This window comes from Euprymna scolopes, chromosome 11, assembly GCF_053919585.1.
Source record: "Euprymna scolopes isolate OS-2025 chromosome 11, ASM5391958v1, whole genome shotgun sequence".
Classification (NCBI taxonomy): domain Eukaryota; kingdom Metazoa; phylum Mollusca; class Cephalopoda; order Sepiida; family Sepiolidae; genus Euprymna; species Euprymna scolopes.
Window position 1 is genome coordinate 17,875,978 of NC_136492.1, and position 18,294 is coordinate 17,894,271.

Consider the following 18,294-nt stretch of genomic DNA (forward strand, 5'->3'; position numbering starts at 1 on the left):
GGGTCAAAGTTCAATGATTTGACCTTTAAGAACTCTACCAAACTCGTCACAACGTTTCGGCCGTTTTGCCCTCCGGCCTTCGTCAGGTGAACGGTTTGTTAGGAGTCTCGAACCCAACCCTTTATTATTATTACGGGGGTACAGTGTTCGGACTCCAGCTAGGCTTTGGGACATAGTTGCTGATTCTCTGTTTTTCAATGTCACTAGGACATATGGCCGAATGGTCCTAGACGTTGTATCAAAGTTTACAGTTACCCAAAGGTGCTGAGTTCAATCCTGAACGAAGGCAGTGAAAAAGTAACATTGAAAAACAGAGAATCAGCAACTATGTCCCAAAGCCTAGCTGGAGTCCGAACACGGTACCCCCGTAATAATAATAAAGGGTTGGGTTCGAGACTCCTAACAAACCGTTCACCTGACGAAGGCCGGAGGGCAAAACGGCCGAAACATTGTGACAATAACAACCAAGATGAGGAAGTCAGTCCGACAATCTCAATCAATGAAAACAACTCATCTCAAAAATACAGACAATTACTATCTACCAAACTCCTCCACCAATTTTGGATATAAACAATTGAAAGGGGTCAAAGTTTTAAAAAGTTTGACCTCTGCAGTCTCTACCATATTACTCAGACAATTTCTGGTCTAAACCTTACAAATTTTACATAAAGGGTATTCAGAGATCGGGCAAGCTTTTTAATCGGTTTGGGTCGAAAATTTGAGCTACCAATATATAAATGTATGTTTGCGTGTCTGCCTAAAACTTTTGACAGAAGCGACGAATTTTCACAAGATCAGTATTGTTTTGAAGCTCGACCCTTTAGAAGACAAATACTGAAAAAATTGGCTAAAACCATTAATTTCTTTACCCTCAACTGGGCACTTTTCTACAGGGAGGGGTTGCTTTTTCCACCGATACTTTCGAAAGTCATCCCCTCTTTTCGATTGTCTAGCCTTAATTTAAACCTATGTCACTTCCAGTTTGGCGGTGGTCCTAACAGCAAAGATATCAGTTTTTTTTTGTTTTTTTTGTTCTCTGCCTCCTTCGCAGTACGGGTTCGAGCCTGCCTTTCTACTACCACTTTCTTTTTCTCAACACACACCTCCAAACAATCGGGCAACGCCAGGCACCCATGCTAGTAAGTTAATAGATTTGTTTTAAAAAAAAATCTTCAGGAGGGGATAGTTTATTTCGAACCCTTAGTATGATTCGCTTGTTAATCATCATATATGAGGCCAAAATCGGTATATGAGGGGTGTGCAATAAGTAATGCCCCTGCCCCACTTCCCATAGCATTAGAGCAACGAAACTTGGCACAGTTATTAGTCTTTCTCTATATAGGAACCACCCAGACTTATGCATTTCTCCCATCGTTTGATGCAGCTCTGGAGACCGTTTTTGTAGAACACTCCAGGTTGGTCCTCTAACCATGACATGATTTCAGAAATCAAGGCTGCATCATCTGGGAAACGCTTTCCTTTCAAAAACAACTTCATGGCTGGGAAGAGGTGAAAGTCAGAGGGTGCAAGGTCGGGAGAATAGGGAGGATGGGGGAGGATTTCATAACCACATGCCCGTGCTTCTGATCTGGTGACATGCGAGTTGTGGACCGGAGCGTTGTCCTGCAGGAGGAGGGTACCTTTGCTGATCTTGCCCCGCCTCTTGATTTTGATAACTTCCCTTAATTTCCTCAAAAGTGAAGCATAATAGGCTCCTGTAATTGTGGTACCCTTTGTGAGGAAATCTGTCATCACTACTTCGTCCTGGTCCCAGAAGACTGTGAGCATGACCTTGCCAGTGGAGGGCTGCACCTTTGCCTTCTTTGGAGGTGGTGAGTTCAAGTGCTTCCACTGCATTGACTGGGCTTTGGTCTTTGGATCATAGATATGGACCCAGGTTTCATCCTGTGTAATCAGTCTTTTGAAAAACTTTGACTCATCTTTTGGGCACATCTCCAAATTCATCCTCGAGCACTCGACGCGTTCTCGCTTCCGTAATGGTGTGAGCAACCTGGGAATCCATCTGGCAGACACCTTATGCATATGCAAATGGTCATAAATGATAGTTTCCACAGACCCTGTACTAATCTTGACATCTTGGGCTATTTAGCAAATAGTAATGTGTCGATCTTCCAAAATGGCAGCCTCAACTTGACTGACAGATGCCTCATCAATGGCAGAAGGGGGGGGGGCGACCAGATCTGGGAGCTGTTTCCACAGACTTCCGGCCATGTTTGAATTCACGATGCCAGCGTTTTACAAGGTCATATGATGGAGCATTATCACCATAAGTTTCTTTCGTTTCATCAAAAGTCTCCTGTGGCGTGCGTCCTTTCAAATACAAAAACCGGATCACTGCACGACATTCAACAGGCTCCATTTCACACCTGACTCAGTTCAAACACCTGTAAAACAGAAACCACAATTAGTTCAGAGCTGTAATTTTCCACATAACCCGTAGAGATATAAATCATTGCACATGCAAACTTTCAGCTAGATCAGACAACTGTAAGTGGGTCAGGGGCATTACGTATTGTACGCCCCTCGTAGTATCTGTTCTGATGCTACACTTCAGCTTTTCGGTCTTCGGAGGAAAAATCCTTCATGACTGAGACCATTTCATTCCCCCCAAATCAAGAGTGCCTCTTTTTGGGGAGCTGGATTTCCCCCCCACAAAACAATGTTCAGGAGGAGATAGTTTGAGAGTGCATTACCAATGGTAGTCTTGGTATTCAATGTTTATTAAAAAAAACAAAAAAAACAAAAAAAAAACAAAACGAAAACGCTTTTTCTTTTTTGTTTTAAAAGAAATTTTAAATAGCATTTTTCTGTCAAATTAGGTGGGGAAGGGGCATAACTGATCTTTAAAAAAAAATCCCATTAAAATTGCAGATTGTAAAATACTGATTTCATAATGTTTGCCGATGGAGCAATAAATTTATATGCAGATAATTCGCTCCAAATGGACAGCTTTATCTCTAAATTGTTAAAATTTCACAACAGTCGAAGGTATCTGAATTTTCTTAAAATGTTACCCCCCCCACTTTTCTTTTTTATTCATTTCTGTATGAAACTAAAACTAAATGTAACATAATTTAGACCCTTTACGACTAGTTGTTGTGTATTAAAATGGGTTCTTGTTCAGAATTCAACCTAATTAAAAAGACAAAATACAGAAAAATCTGTATGATGTACGTCAAACCCATCATGGCGCAAAGCCATATTCCAACAATCAAGTAAATTAAGTAGTTTTATTTTTAACTAAGGAAATCAAGCTTCATGAGCAAGTTAAAAAAAAAAAAAAAATAAAAAAAAGACTCTTGTGTCACCGTCTTGAAAACAATGGCAGATAACCCCACAATAATTCAAACTTGCGAAATCAGCTTTGTAATGCTAATGATTTCACATTAATCACTGAAAATTGTTTAACAACGTTTATTTTTTTTATTATTAAAAAAAAAAAAAAGTTGAATGCTTTCATTTAGGTTGAACTGTGGACTTGTGTGCTCTAAAATTAATTTAAATTCGGTTAATTACTCTAAGATGAAATTCTGTACATACAAATAATAAACACGCAATTTCATCACGTCTATGAATAAACAAAGACGATCATTCTTAATTCTTAGAGAACCAAGCTAGGAAGGGCGAAAATAAAGTCGCAACTAGCTGACCGTTTTATGTCTCGTCCATCCAAACTAAAACCAAGAAAACAATAGACGATATGTATTATGGATATGTTATAAATTAATGAAAATTGAGAACAAAATAAGTAAATGAATAAATAACAAATATTTACCTTTTTCTTGATCTTCTGTAAATGCATCTCTAGATTTAAGTCCAAGAAAACAAATTCTTTGTTCACATTGTGTGCGAGTGTGTGTTGATGGATCTTCTTGAGAATTTTTATATCAGGACTATCAAATTTATTATTAGCCAAATAGAAACGTTACTAATCAAACCCATATGATTTTTAGAATATGACCTCTTCTTCCTGTGCCGAGTATAAAGAATTTTTCTGTGTGTGCTTTTTTTTTTTTTTTTTTTTTTAAATAAGTGTAATTCTAAATATATAACAAATTTTATGTTGATACTTGAAGGTATGAAAATTCGAATTTCCTCGGATGTTTTTTATTTATTTATTTATTTTTAACAACCTTTGTTAAAAAAAAAAAGTATACTGTTTTGTTAAACCTTTTATTTAAATAATTTGACTTTGCTCGTTTTATTAAAAAAAAAAAAAAAAATGTTAAGATTTTTCACACAGTAATGAGCCTTGGAAGATTGTCAGTGAAAAATATAATCGTCAAAAGATGAGCGTTTCATTATTTCTAGTCGCCACTTTGAAAAATCACTCGCAAATGCGACTGTTTCACTCGCAGTATAGAGCCCTGTATATGATATAGTGTCGGACGTGCTTGATATAAAGAACAAGTGAACATTTTAACACAATTACAGTTTATCAAGTGTTGATAAACCATAATTAAACCTAATAATCTGTATATTAAATGCATGTAAAAATTTGATAAAGATACCATAACATTCGTATAATTGCCTTGATTGTATGCCCCCAAAGGCTCAAGTATAAATGCTAGTACTGATACATATAAGCAAGGGAAATGGTTTGAATACGATTGCATGTCCCTCTCCACGAATATTTCGGCTAATTGCTAGAATTGTGAACGCCCTAGTAATAATCAAATTATTAGTTTCTCTTTTACCTGATTGAAACTGATGTCTTTATCCCTTTTGAGGGGTTTCAACCCTTCATGGTTTTGGGCAGATATTTTTGTATGCAATTGTAGGGCATTAACTTTATTTAAAAGCTAGCTGTATTTACCCGGTGTTACCTGGGTGAGGCCTTAGGAAGAAATATCAAAATAGCATAGATTAACGTATGATAACATAATGTGATTAAAAACACTATCCATAATTTCCTCCACTCTTTATCTGTGCCTAAACCTAATCGTAGATTCCATGAACAAAGTTTCTTTCTTAGAACTGCACACTTGTGGAACTCTCTTCCTTTTTGCCTGCTTTCTAGCTGACTATAATATGATTGTCTTCAAGTCCAACGTAAACAAGTTCTTGACGAGCCGTTCCCCTTAAGTAATTCAATTTACCAAATTTCCACTACTAACAATTATTACGACATTGTCCCATTGAACACTGTACACTTATTAACCCTTGTCCCCTAGTGATCTCCTGGCCCTGTCGGTGGGGCATTAGAATACACCGACTGCCCCCCTGCAGAGGGTAAAAGTCCCTCAATGGGGGTCCTGGATATGACCTTAAACTATATCCAATGGTAAGGCCCCAGCTTGTGGGCTTTAGGGAGTGTGGAGCCACCCTTTAATTACCATTGCTCCCAGATCCACTCTGACCCAGAGTGGTAGTACCTGTTAGGGTTCCAACTATGGGTTGAATAGAAACAGACTTAAAAACAACAAATATATTCTATTAAAAATTTTTTCCTTCAAAATCTTTGGATTCGGCATTAAAATAACCCGAAAAGGGTTGATATGCCGTAAAACAACCAACCAACCCTTGTCCCCGAGTGGCCTCCGGGCCTTGATAAGTAGTGACTCCTTTGTGTGTAAAAAAAAAAAAAGTTTGTATAGGCGATAAGAATGAATTTTTCTTTACGAGCTAAAAGCAATGTATTACGTAGTGATGAGGGGAGTGGGGAGACGTTAACTTTTTTAAGAAAATCTGGATTGGAAACCATGAGTCATGAAATCAAATAGTTTTGTTTTATGTACTGGTACGTGGAAAGTTTACGCATTCTAAGATAACATTTTTAATTTATTTTTAAAGATTTAAAAGTATGCCTATTTTAGCGTTTTTTTTTTTTTTTTTAAATATTTTTTTTATCCTCATCTGAAAGATAATAATTGTTGATAACATATTCAATGAATCTCGCACTTCAAAACGCAAAAGATAAAAAAAATTAAACACATTCAAATTTCGGATTTCAATCTTCGATATCAAAGGCATCCTGTGAAATTTCTTTTAATTTTTTTTTCTTTCTACATTCGTTTACTCTCCTACCACAAAATTAGTGTGTGCTTAGTGGATTGCTTGGATTTTAAGGGATCGAACAAGGGACAAATGAGGAAGGGAGTATGAAGTCCACAAAAATATATTTATACAACGAATAAAAAAAAAAAAAGTATCCCCCCTATAAAGTGCATTCTTTACTTAAATAATTGGTGAAAATTTTGTATTGATTAGATAATTACCTGATTTTTGGTAGATTTTAAAGATCCTCTGTTACGAAAATCAAAAACACTCCATAAATTTGGTCACTAGCTAAGACTTAAAACATTCTATGATGGGTAGAGGAGATTTTTCTTTTATCAAAGAATGACTTCCTGCCTCCTTATCTCCTACACATACACAGTCTTTTAATTTGAATTTGCTAACTAATATGAATATTTCACTAAACATTTTTTTAGATAATTTTAAATTAGTTTTTAGTAATCAGTAGCACATCATCTAATTTGTATTTTGCACAACCGTCTTCTCTACAAACACAGTTGTGGCCCACAGGTTGGGAAACTTAACCTCTTTAGCTATTTTTGCTCCTTATTTAAACAATTTTTTTTTCTTATATAGATTTAATGAATAAAATAACAAATACACTCCTAAAAACTAAAACAAAAAAATTACCTTTCAGAATTTTTGAGATTGATAATTTGGATTATTCTCATGTTTCAATCAATGTAATTTTCAATCATGTTCAGAAGTGAAGAAGTCAAACAGAATTTCCAAGTAAACCCTTTATTTCATTCACAAATGTAGACCTGAACCCGTGGTGCAACAAATAGTGCTCAGTAATAACCAGTTTTAAGTGATAGTCTTCTGGGAGTTAAAGGTTTAATTCTCAGCAAAGGTGAAATTAAAAATATAATTAAGAATTAAGATTTCTATCTGGTCATAGCTGATGGAACGAAAACAATCTGTCCCCGTGGATTAAATGTAGATGTCTTTTTTTTTCTTTTTTTTTTTAAAATTCTGTAGAGGTTCTACAGTTCAACAAGACTCAACTGAAGAAAGTTGATAATTACTAGACCCCCCCCCCCCACACACACTCGCACAAAATTTATGAACAAATACTTATTGGACTTATTTAAATTTGTATTCTTCCAGGTATTTCCAGTTCAAGGGATACCACAATGGCTTCGAGTTCTAAAGGATCATCGTACCAGTATGATTATCCAGGTAAGTCGATTGAGATTATTGAATTCTTTAGAAGAAAAAAAATCTATGTAAAATTTATACTTATTTAATTCTCTATGGGAATTGTGTGTGTTTGTATATATTAGTGATATGGCAAGGCCACAGGGGAGACAACTGAAGTTGCCTGCCAGGACACACACACATATATATATATATATATATATATATATATATATATATATAATGACAAATTTAGTCATATTTTATTGGTTTGAAAATATAGGTTCTTTTTTATCAATTGTCATAAAAGTTTAACCATAGAATAGTATTATCTTCAAAAAGCCTGCAGATTTTCTTTTAATTTCGTCCCATAGAACCAAAGATATAAACGTTTCAATATGGCTACCAGTATATGTGTGTGTGTGTGTATGTATGTATATATATATATATATATATATATATATATATACTCAGTAGAACCCCGGGATACGGCATTAAAAATTAGTAACAAAGTACAGTACAGTACAGTATTTATAATGTTATTTGATTATATACATGTGTATTATATACACATGTATATAATCAAATAACATTATAAATAACATCGTAAGGTGGGACAAATGCCGTAACAAGGGGCCAAAAAAACATTGTATGCCGCATTATAACCTGAAAAACAAAAACTATCCCAGGGTTCTAGTGTGTGTGTGTGTATATATATATTATATAGTTCCCTAAAATTTGCTATGGTTTCAAATAATCTGAAATAACTGCAAAGAAAGACTTGATTCCAAATATTTCTCATGTTATATCTCTCCTCTTTTGGTTTCCATGGCATAAAGTAAATTTCAGTGTATAAGGATTATTTGATACTGGAGATAATCATAATTGTACCCTGTTTCCAAAAGAGGGAAGATATAACATATGAGAAATATTTGGAATCAAGTCTCCCCTTGCTGTTATTTTAGATCATTTGAAACCATAGCAGCAAGTTTTAGTGTGTGTGTGTATGTATGTATATATATATATATATATATATATATATATATATAAAATTTGCTGACAATATAATTTTCCAATGGAGGACTTGCATAATTTTTTTTTTTTATTCCAAGTTTAACAATTTCCAACGGGTGTGTGTATGTGTAATATATATATATATATATATATATATATATATATATATATATATATATATATATATATATATACTAGCAGGTTGCCCAGTCATAAAATATGCTTAAATATATTTTAATTTATACAGATTTCATATTTATTATTATAGAACCAATACTCTATTGATTTATTATATTGTGCCCAATATATAGTGATTCCAATTTAAAAAAAAAGCTATTAAATATAACTTTGTTACCATCAGCTAGAATTAATATCAAAACTTGTAGCTCTCCAGTCTTATTCATTACCATCTGAGCTAAGTTTATATGAATGTAAAAACTAAAGAAAATATGAAACTCAAAGGAGTTAAACGTATAAATGTATATTTAATATTTATTCAACTTATGCCTGCCAAGTTCAATTTTGACCTCTTAGTAGTTATTTATTCCATAGGTCTGAATCCTCTCTATATCAAGTTTCAAGTTTGTATACCAAAAATTGACAGTTTGTTATAGACCATTCTGCATGCACATAGACAAGGTCATACATACACACACATTCATGAATACATGTTTTACCATCACTACGAACCATCAAAGTATCTTACTATGACAGGATTTGAACCTACAACTACTGAACTTATAATCGGGTGTGTTAACCGTTATGCTAAGAACCATCTGTCTGAGTTTATTTTTTGTTTATGGAAATCGCTCCAGACAAGACATGAAGTCACTTGATGTAAGGAGCTAAAAAAAGAAAAAAAAAAAATACTTAAAGGTCAAAAACTTGCTAATGATAAATGTTAGATCGAATAGATTCTGACCCAGAAAACAGCAATTCTTTCCTTTTGTCAGAAACATTGCTCCTGGGAACACGAGAACTAAGGGACAAAATAAGGGAGACAAGAGTTATACGGTTGCCGAAAGTAAACCCAAGATTCCCGCTAATTTATTGCTTATCAATTCCTGTTGTAATATTTTTTAGTGATAACTTTATTATTGATATTAGTAGCTCCCTTGAGCTTTGCAGAGTTACCTTCCATTACTCATGCTGATGTAATTAGGGACAATTCTCTAAGACTTGGGGAAGGGATGTAACTCATTCAATTGTTAAAGTTATTGCTAAAAAATAAAAATATGTATATATTAAAAATTTTTCCTTTTATGTAAGCATTGAATTAAATTTAAACAATGCTTACATAGTGAAAAAAAAATTACTTTATTCATTTCACATGACCGCGTGACTTTCTCCTGGTTTAATGTTTGAAAATCTGACCATTAAAACAATATACAGACTTTTCTGGTGACTACATTCCACAAGAAATAATGTAGAAAGAAATACAAACGAGTGCTATTTCTGATGGTGTTACATCACTGAAAATTTGATTATAAACAAATGTTTATTTTTTTAAAGAAAATCCTCTGTTGTACTGAGTTTCTAAAATTATAGGTTACACACACACACACACACACACACACACACACACACACACACACACCCACCCACACACCCACACATCTACTCTTGCTTAAAGATAACGATATAAAAAAAAAACGATCATTATATGTTTAAAGCTCTGTACATGGGCTTAGAAAAATTAAAAGCCCAAGAAACTCCTGTTCCTACACAAATATTTTTATTTTATTTATTCATTTTTTTCTAAGTTATAAGTATTAAATGTTGTATTCTTTTAATTATTACATTTGTAAATAATTTTAATTTTTAAACCACTATCAATAATTTCCCACACTCTTTATCTGTGCCTAAACCTAAACGTAGATTCCATGAACAAAGCTTCTTTCTTAGAACTGCACGCCTGAGGAAATCTCTTCCGTTTGCCTGCTTTCCAGCTGACTACAATCTGATTGTCTTCAAGTCCAACGTAAACAAATTCTTGAACCGTTCCACTAAGTAATCCAATTTACAAAATTTGTACTACTTATGGTATAATCCTATTGACTAATGTATACCCATTAACCCTTATCCTCGAGTGGCCTCCGGGCCTTGATAAGTGGTGATTCCTATGTAAAAAAAAACAAAAAAAAAAAACAACATTCATGAAGTAATGACATTTTTATTTGTTTTTTTACTTATTTTTTTTTTTCTGCTTTAAAGATTGGTTTTCACCCCAACTGCCATAAGTCCGTATAATTTATGGTTTTGTGTATATATGTTATCAGTATAGTGTATCCTGGTTGGCATGGGAAATGCAGCCGAACAATTTTGACGATAAAAGTTGTCAAATTTAGTTTGATGTCCATTTTATGTGCTAGTCCGTGTTGGCTTTTAGAAATGAACTCTTTGGCCAGGTCTTTATTTATTCAGCTTTCTCTAAAAGAAACAAACTGACCTGATAAAGTATACTATTACTAATCTAATATACAAAGTGACCTTGCCTATATGTGTGTGTGCCGAATGGTCTCTACCAAATTACTCTGTCAGTTTTTGGTCTACAGAGTTGAAACTTGATATATAGGGGATTCGGACCTGTGGAACAACTCTGTTTAGCTTTTAGCCGATAAAAATAGCTGCTATGGGGTAAAAATTAGAACTTGGCAGGCGTAAGTTGACTTAAAGTGCTCCTTTATGCCTATGCAAATATACATTTATATGTTAAGCTGTGTTAAGTTTTCAAGTTTTGATATCCATCTATACTTATGTCATATGGTAGTGGATACTATCGAAGAGTGAAATGTTTAGATTTTGATTCTAGTTGATGCCATCCAAGTCAATCTTTTTTTTTTACTTTTGAAATCACTACTGTATATTGGGTACAATATAATAATCAAGAGTATTGGTGCTATAATAAATGTGAAATCAGCATAAATTGAAACTTATTTAAATGACCCTTTAGTTCATTTATAACCCCCGCCCCCATTTTTTTTTATCTATACTCTTATAAATTCGATTTTCTTTTGTGTGTATATTCATATATAAAAAAAAAAAAATCTTACATATGGGTTGTGGAATTGCATTCACTAGCAAAAAATCTAACTAATTTGCATATTCTTTTAAACATTCATTTTAATTAATTCCCTATTAGTTTTTTCGGTTTTCTAATGGGATGATCATCTTTAGTTAACTATTACGTGTAATTATATTCATGCAGATATTCTACATGATTTATACTTGCATAATATTTGTGAAAAAGTTTATAGTAAACACAAAATTATTTCCATATATATTTATGTATATGTATATATTTTTGTTTAACAAATTTTGCCTACCAAACTCTTAGAGTTCTTGGTCTACAGACATGAAACTTCATATGTAAGGTATTTGAATCCATGCAAAACTTTATATTTGGGTTTTAGCATGGAAAAATGGGTGCAAAAGTGAAAATTAAAAAAAAAAAAAAAAAAAAAAGTCGAACGCCGGCATTATGAATGCATCACGTGATAGCTATTGGTTCATGTTTTAATTTTTAGCCTTGCAGTAAAGATGTTTTCATAGCCCAGTCATTGATGGCAGAGGCAAAATAAATCCTGAGCTGAACGTTTTGGTTTCGATTCTCGGTGGTGGCGCATGGGTCTTTTTTTTTTTTTTTAATACTTTTTAAATCCTTACTATATATTGCATCCAATCTATCTATATATCTATAAGAGTGAAAATGTCTGTCTTTTGTCTATGGTAGTTAAGGAAGACTATTATACAGAAAGGCATTACTTTACATATTCACACTTTTTAATATATATACATATGCACATAAACTTATGAACAGTACATAGGGCCCGAGCAAAGCCGGTCGGAACTGTTATATATATTAGCATGGGTGCCCGGGTGTTTGGAGGTGTATGCTGAGCAAAAATAAAAAGTCAATTTTTTTAAACTTTAACCCCTATTATGACCCCTTAAAATTTATTGTTTTGGGCTCAAATCAAGTTATTAAGTTGGATTCATGTCCAAGGAACCTATATCTAAAATTTCAAGTGTGTAGACCCAAAATTGTTGGAGTTTGGTAGAGTTCTCAAAAGTCAAATCGTTGAACTTTGACCCCATAACAGCCAAATTTCTGGCCGAAAACCGATCACATGGATATTCCCAAATCTCAGTACCCTCTATATCAAATTTCGAGTCTGTAGACTAAAAATTGACAGTTATTGCATGAGGAAATGTACACAGACAGCAGACACGTTCACTTTTATAGATATATAGATATGCACCAAGTTATAGGTATTCAAGAGTGGCAACTAATGAATTTAAACAAGGTTTTTAAGAGCAATATATATTTTTTATTAATATATATATATATATATAAAAAAAAAAAAAAAAATTACAATGTTGCTACACTGAACATACAAATGTTTCGGACAAATGATGGGTGACTTAAAAAGTAGTTACATTTCACAGAAGAAACCAGTCCATAAACTCTCTATCCATCTGTCTCTGTGTATGTATTAGTCCTCGCACGAAAGAGCAGGACACAAAATGTTTTAAATAATAATAGAATAACAATAACAAAGACTTTCGCTGGCGAGGACTACTATTGACCGTAACCAGTTATACACTCCTTTTGAAATTTTCATCTATTTTCTCGTTATGTACTGAATATTTGTTAATGAAACCTATATGAAATATGTTTCTCATTATTCAGACTTGTATTACAAAGAGAGGGTTGCAAAAATGAGTTGTGGTGTGAGGAGAAATACAGACTGAAACAGAATATTCAGACCTGTAATAATACAAAGAGGGGGTTGCAAAAATGAGTTGTGGTGTGAGGAGAAATACAAACTGAAATAGAGGAGAGTTTTAAAATATAATCTTAAAAAGATAAGATACAAGTTAGAAAAGCATTTCATCGAAGGCATGAAAATTGTTAAACAAAATGTTTTTACTATAGACTTTAAAAATAAAGGTACAAGATTCAACTTGAAATTTATTTATCTTTAAAGTGCACTTTTAATAAATTTTACAAAGTAAGGTATAAAAATTTAATTTAAATTGAATCAAAAAATTAGCTTGGATTTATTTTATGTAATGTACATTTTGTTGCAATTTAAAAACATTATCTTTCATCTAGCAATTAATGATATAGATATATAATTTTCAATGATTTTTTTTTTTTAAAGTGCAACAGAATGTACATTACATAAAATAAATCCAAGATAATTGTTTGATTCAATTTAAATTAAATTTTTATACCTTACTTTGTAAAAAAGTGCACTTTGAAGCTAAATAAATTTCAAATTGAATCTTGTACTTTTTTATTACATTTTCACCCCAAACAAAGCATATTGCCACTTTGTTGTAGGGGGCTACTATCAGGGACATGGACATCAGGAGTACTGTGTAGGGAGTTGGGCAGCAAGATGTCGGTTCATTCTGCACTTGAACTTCTGCATGTCAGTACAGTTGGAGAAGCAGGGAATTCCAAAGTTTAGCTGTCCTGCGGAAGAAACTACTGGAGTAGAAGGCTCTCGTATATCTAGGGATCTCTGCTGTGAAGGGGTGGTATTTATTTTCACCATTAAAGTACTTGTAGAAAAGGCAGAGGGATGCAACATTTTGTCGATGGGACAGGGGCTGAAGTTTAGATGACAGTTCAGGACCTATCAGATTGGCGACTCTCTTTTGAACCTTGTTTAGGAGCAAGAGACTAGTGGTAGATGCACCAGTCCAAATATGACAACAATACTCCATACATGGGCGAATGGTGGCCTTAAAGAGGTATAGGATACTTTCGGGTGTTAGTATCTTTCTAGCATGGTAGAGAGAACCTACCTTCTTCGCAGCGGTCCTGGCGATACTCTCGATGTAATTGTTCCAACTAATGTTTCCTGAGAGCGTTAGGCCGAGGAGTTTAAAGGATGTACTTTCAGATAAAGAGTCCTTGGCCATTGCTATTGGTGGTGGAGAAGGTTTCTTGTAATTATTGAAGGAAACGAGTTTTGTCTTGGCAGCATTGAATGTGACCATCCATTTATGTCCCCATTCCACTACAGATCGGAGATCATCCTCTAGTGCTTCTGCCATTTCTTTAGATATGTGTTCATTTGTTTTCCTGTCGTGTCTGTTATAGAGTGTGGTGTTGTCAGCATATATACCCATCTCACAGGCAATTTTTTTCAGGAAGGTCATTTATGAATATTAGGAATAACAGAGGTCCCAGGATAGACCCCTGAGGCACTCCTGCATTTATATCATATTGTTTAGATGTACGACCGTCGAGGACAACTTGGATTTTTCTCTTATCTAAGAAGGATTTAATTATGTCATGTATTCTTCCAGTGATACCATATGATCTGATTTTCCTGAGAAGACCTTCATGCCATACCCTGTCAAAAGCATTAGATATATCTAGAGCTACCGCTCTAACCTCCCCCACTTTGTCCAGTGACTAGTATATACGTTCTGAGATTAGTTAGGATATCTGCTGTTGAATGGGCTTGTCTAAATCCATATTGTTGGGCAGTCAGAGGTTTGCCATCTGTAAGGTGATGGACTAGAGTTTGGTTAATTATTGTCTCAAATATTTTGGCGAAAAATGAGAGGAGGCTAATGGGGCGATAATTTACTGGGTCAGTTCTTTTGCCAGAATTCTTGAAAACTGGTACTACAGAAGCAGTTTTCCAGCAGGCAGGAAAGCAAGATTCATTAAGGCATTTGTTGTAAGGTTTGGAGAGAACTGGAGCTACTTCGGCGGAGCACTTTTTTAATAGCACAGCCGGGATGAGATCAGGTCCACATGCTTTTATAGTGTCAAGATTTCTTATGATAGCATGCACCTGAGAAGGGGTGATTTTCAGATCGTTTAATGTGGCGTCTGTCCGCAAAGAAAGTCGGGGAGGGGGTGGTTGGCAGGGTCCAGTGTGGAGTTGGAGGCAAACCGACTGGCAAGCATGTTAGCCTTCTCAGTTGCAGAGCAAACAACCTCATGATTGTTGGATAGTGGGGAGATTGTTGATTGCCCATTATTTACTACACTGTTGTAGATTTTCCAGAAGTCGCAGGTCCCTAATTTTTGTGCTTTGATGCGTTTTTTGGTGGTTTCAGTAAATTCTCCCTTAGCTGTCGCTATTTCTTTCTTACAGTTACTTCTGGCTTCTATATACTTCTGCCTGTTTGAACTGGACTTGTGCCGGTTAAATCTGCGGTATGCATGCTGCCTTTGCGCGATGGCGGCTGCACAAGTAGAAGCAAACCATTGGGGAGAGTGAGGCTTGCTATAAAATTTCCATGTGGGAACATGTGCTTCGATTGCAGTTTTGAACCATTCAGTGGTCTCATTTGCGCACTGTTCAGCAGGAAGTGAAAAGATATTTTGCCATGGGGCGTCCCCTGATAAGATCCCTGATGGCTTCCCAGTCAGCCTTTTTATAATATCTCGTTGTTTTGAGCAGTGGCTCTTCAGTTTTGGCTCTAAAGTTTAGGGCTATTTCAACTATTACCACTGCATGATCGGCGTTCCCAAGTGGGCTGTGGGCATTAGTTACAGTCATCGGGAACTGTGGTCAGAAATAGATCTAGGAGTGATGCGTGTTGTTCTTGCTGGTCTGGGAAACAGGTTTGAAATGTAACCATTTGTGATATGGAATGAGATATACAGAAGTTATGTGTCGTCATACCAGCTGTGTGTGTGTGTGAGTAGAAAATCCAAGCCAGTTGCTGTGGTGGACATTGAAGTCACCAAACACATGCACTTGTGCACTAGTTTCGAGGGAAAGTGCTGTATCTATGCTGTCAGAGACTTTGTTTATTAGGGTACAGTCCTGGGTCGAGGGAGAGTGATAGAGAAAATAAAAGTAGCTAATGTTATGTTGCATGTTAAGTCTAAACCACATAAAGGCTTTACTGTCCGATTCGAGTTTAGTTTCTCTAGTCAAGGGGAGGGTGTTCTGAATATATATGTCAAGCCCGTGCATATGTCTGTCAGAGTCCTTACGGCAGAGTGGGAGATATCCAGGCATGTTAAAGTAGTTAGAGCGATGGAGGAGTGTAGGTTAGTCTCACTTAGTGCTAAGATATCCGGGGTGTTTGTTAGGAGAAATGCTTCGATATCATTTAAATTAGTTCTAAGCCCACGGATGTTCGTAAATGCAAGCCTCAAGGGAGAAGGCAGAGTCCCTTTCTATGCGCGACATGGTACTACAAACAACCTGATATTATACGACTGTTGATGGAACAGCCACTCTAAGCGTTACCAAAGAGTTAGGGGTCCTGTACTACCAGTCGAGAACAGCAGCCAGGAACTGTCTATCCGATATCTTCAACCCATCAGACGATAGTCAACCCAATTTACTTGTATTGGCATTCAAGCACTCCCAAGTGCCCAGTTTAGGGGATGGGATGTGTCGGGAGTGGGAAAAATGGCATTCATTGCCCTAGTCAGGAAACAAGATCGGCCACTGAAGGTTTGTTGACTCCCTGTGATTCAACCTCTACACCTAGCTAATAGACAAAAAAGGAGTATGGAAGCCAGGCGATAAACGGTGCCTATCTACTCCTTAAGCAGTTTATTTAGGTTTACAGACCGGTAATTTGTTTGAGTCACCAGCTCTAGGAAGGTTGTCATCCAAGACTGGAGAGGCCTTCCTCCCCTTAGGTTTAGCTTCAGAGTTTTCCTTCTCCCAGACTGATGACCTGGGAAAATCTACAGGTCCATCAGCACCGAGAGGGTTTTCCCCACGCCTGGGTCCTAATCCAGGTATTTCTGCGCCCCCGCGTTGGTGGTTAATGTTAACAGGTTAAAGCCTATAGTAAAAACATTTTGTTTAACAATTTTCATGCCTTGGATGAAATGCTTTTCTAACTTGTAATATATTGCAGCTTTACTACTTAATTTAACTTTTCAGAAATGTAAAATAGAATGTATTCTCTCCTCCCCCTCATTTTTATCTAAAGCCGTTTACTGCTTGAAAAGACTTTTTTTTTTGAGGGGGGGGGTGAATTGAGAAGGGATGGGGGAGTAGCTTTTTTTTATTTTTTTATTTCCACTTTAGTCTGAAGGAAAAAGTTAGACTGAAACCTAATTTGATTAGTGCGATTAAAACAGTTTGACATGGACGATTGGACAAGATCACCCCCCCCCCCCCTTGTACCTGCAGCAAATATGGCTATTGGTGAGAGAGCCTTTTTTTTTTTTTCTTTTTCTTCTCTCAAGATGAGAATGTTTTTAATGTATAAACCCAAAATATCGTGTGTATTAAATGAATAATACCAACATTAAAAGAAATAAATCGCCTGTCATTGAAAATAATCTCACTTGAAGTAAGCGGGATAAAAAATTGACACAAAACAAAGAATTGCACATTTATAAAGAGAACTTTTGTTTAGATCAAATTTTATCAAAATAATTGAAAAAAAGAAAGTTATCTAAAATTGGAGAGAATTTTACCATATTTACTTATATTTGAACACTAAACTCTAGGCTAGTTTGTTATACCTATTAGAAAAGAAAATAGTGATGACCACTTATCTATGACAAATGTCTTAATAGAAAAAAAATTGTTATAAATTACTATGAGACCGAAACTTACCTACATTATAGACTTTTAAAGTACTATAGATAACCCTCTCAATGAAACAGTATCGTAATACTGTAGAATCAGCAGGAGTACTAGTAGTGTGCAGAGCGTACTAGTACTCCAGATTGAACACCACTGGTTAGTAAGCTCCACTTGCATCTTTGTAATCTTTTCAGTTAATAGCTTTTGTACACTTAATCCTTGTGGATCCACATTAATTCCAAATAAACAATAAACAAATGAATAAATTTGCCCCCTCATAAAAACAAAACAAAAACAATTAAAGTAGGCCAATATAAAGAATCTACTAATTAATCTGTTAAAACCCGGATGTCCCATCCTAAAACAAACACTTGAGATCAAATGATCCGAAGAGTTCTTCATGACTCATCATTTAGTTTGAGTCATTTTCTATGTGACTTATACACAGATGTTTTTTTTTGTTTTTTTTTTTCTGAGAAAAGAAGCAAATGGAAAGATTTTTAACAAATTTTAATCTTCATGAGCAATTAACAGAGCAAAAGTTTCAATAAATATA

The 18,294-nt window shown here is 35.0% G+C and overlaps 1 protein-coding gene across 1 annotated transcript in view; it reads left to right on the forward strand.

The window, feature by feature from the left end:
- The window catches only part of LOC145287780 (polycomb protein SCMH1-like), a 121,895-nt gene that overhangs the window by 54,351 nt on the left and 49,250 nt on the right, over positions 1-18,294 (forward strand). The window contains exon 2 of the mRNA XM_080135606.1: positions 7,150-7,221. Coding sequence (XP_079991732.1) covers positions 7,176-7,221 — 46 coding nt within the window. The 5' untranslated portion in view covers positions 7,150-7,175. The remainder of the gene's footprint in view (positions 1-7,149; positions 7,222-18,294) is intronic.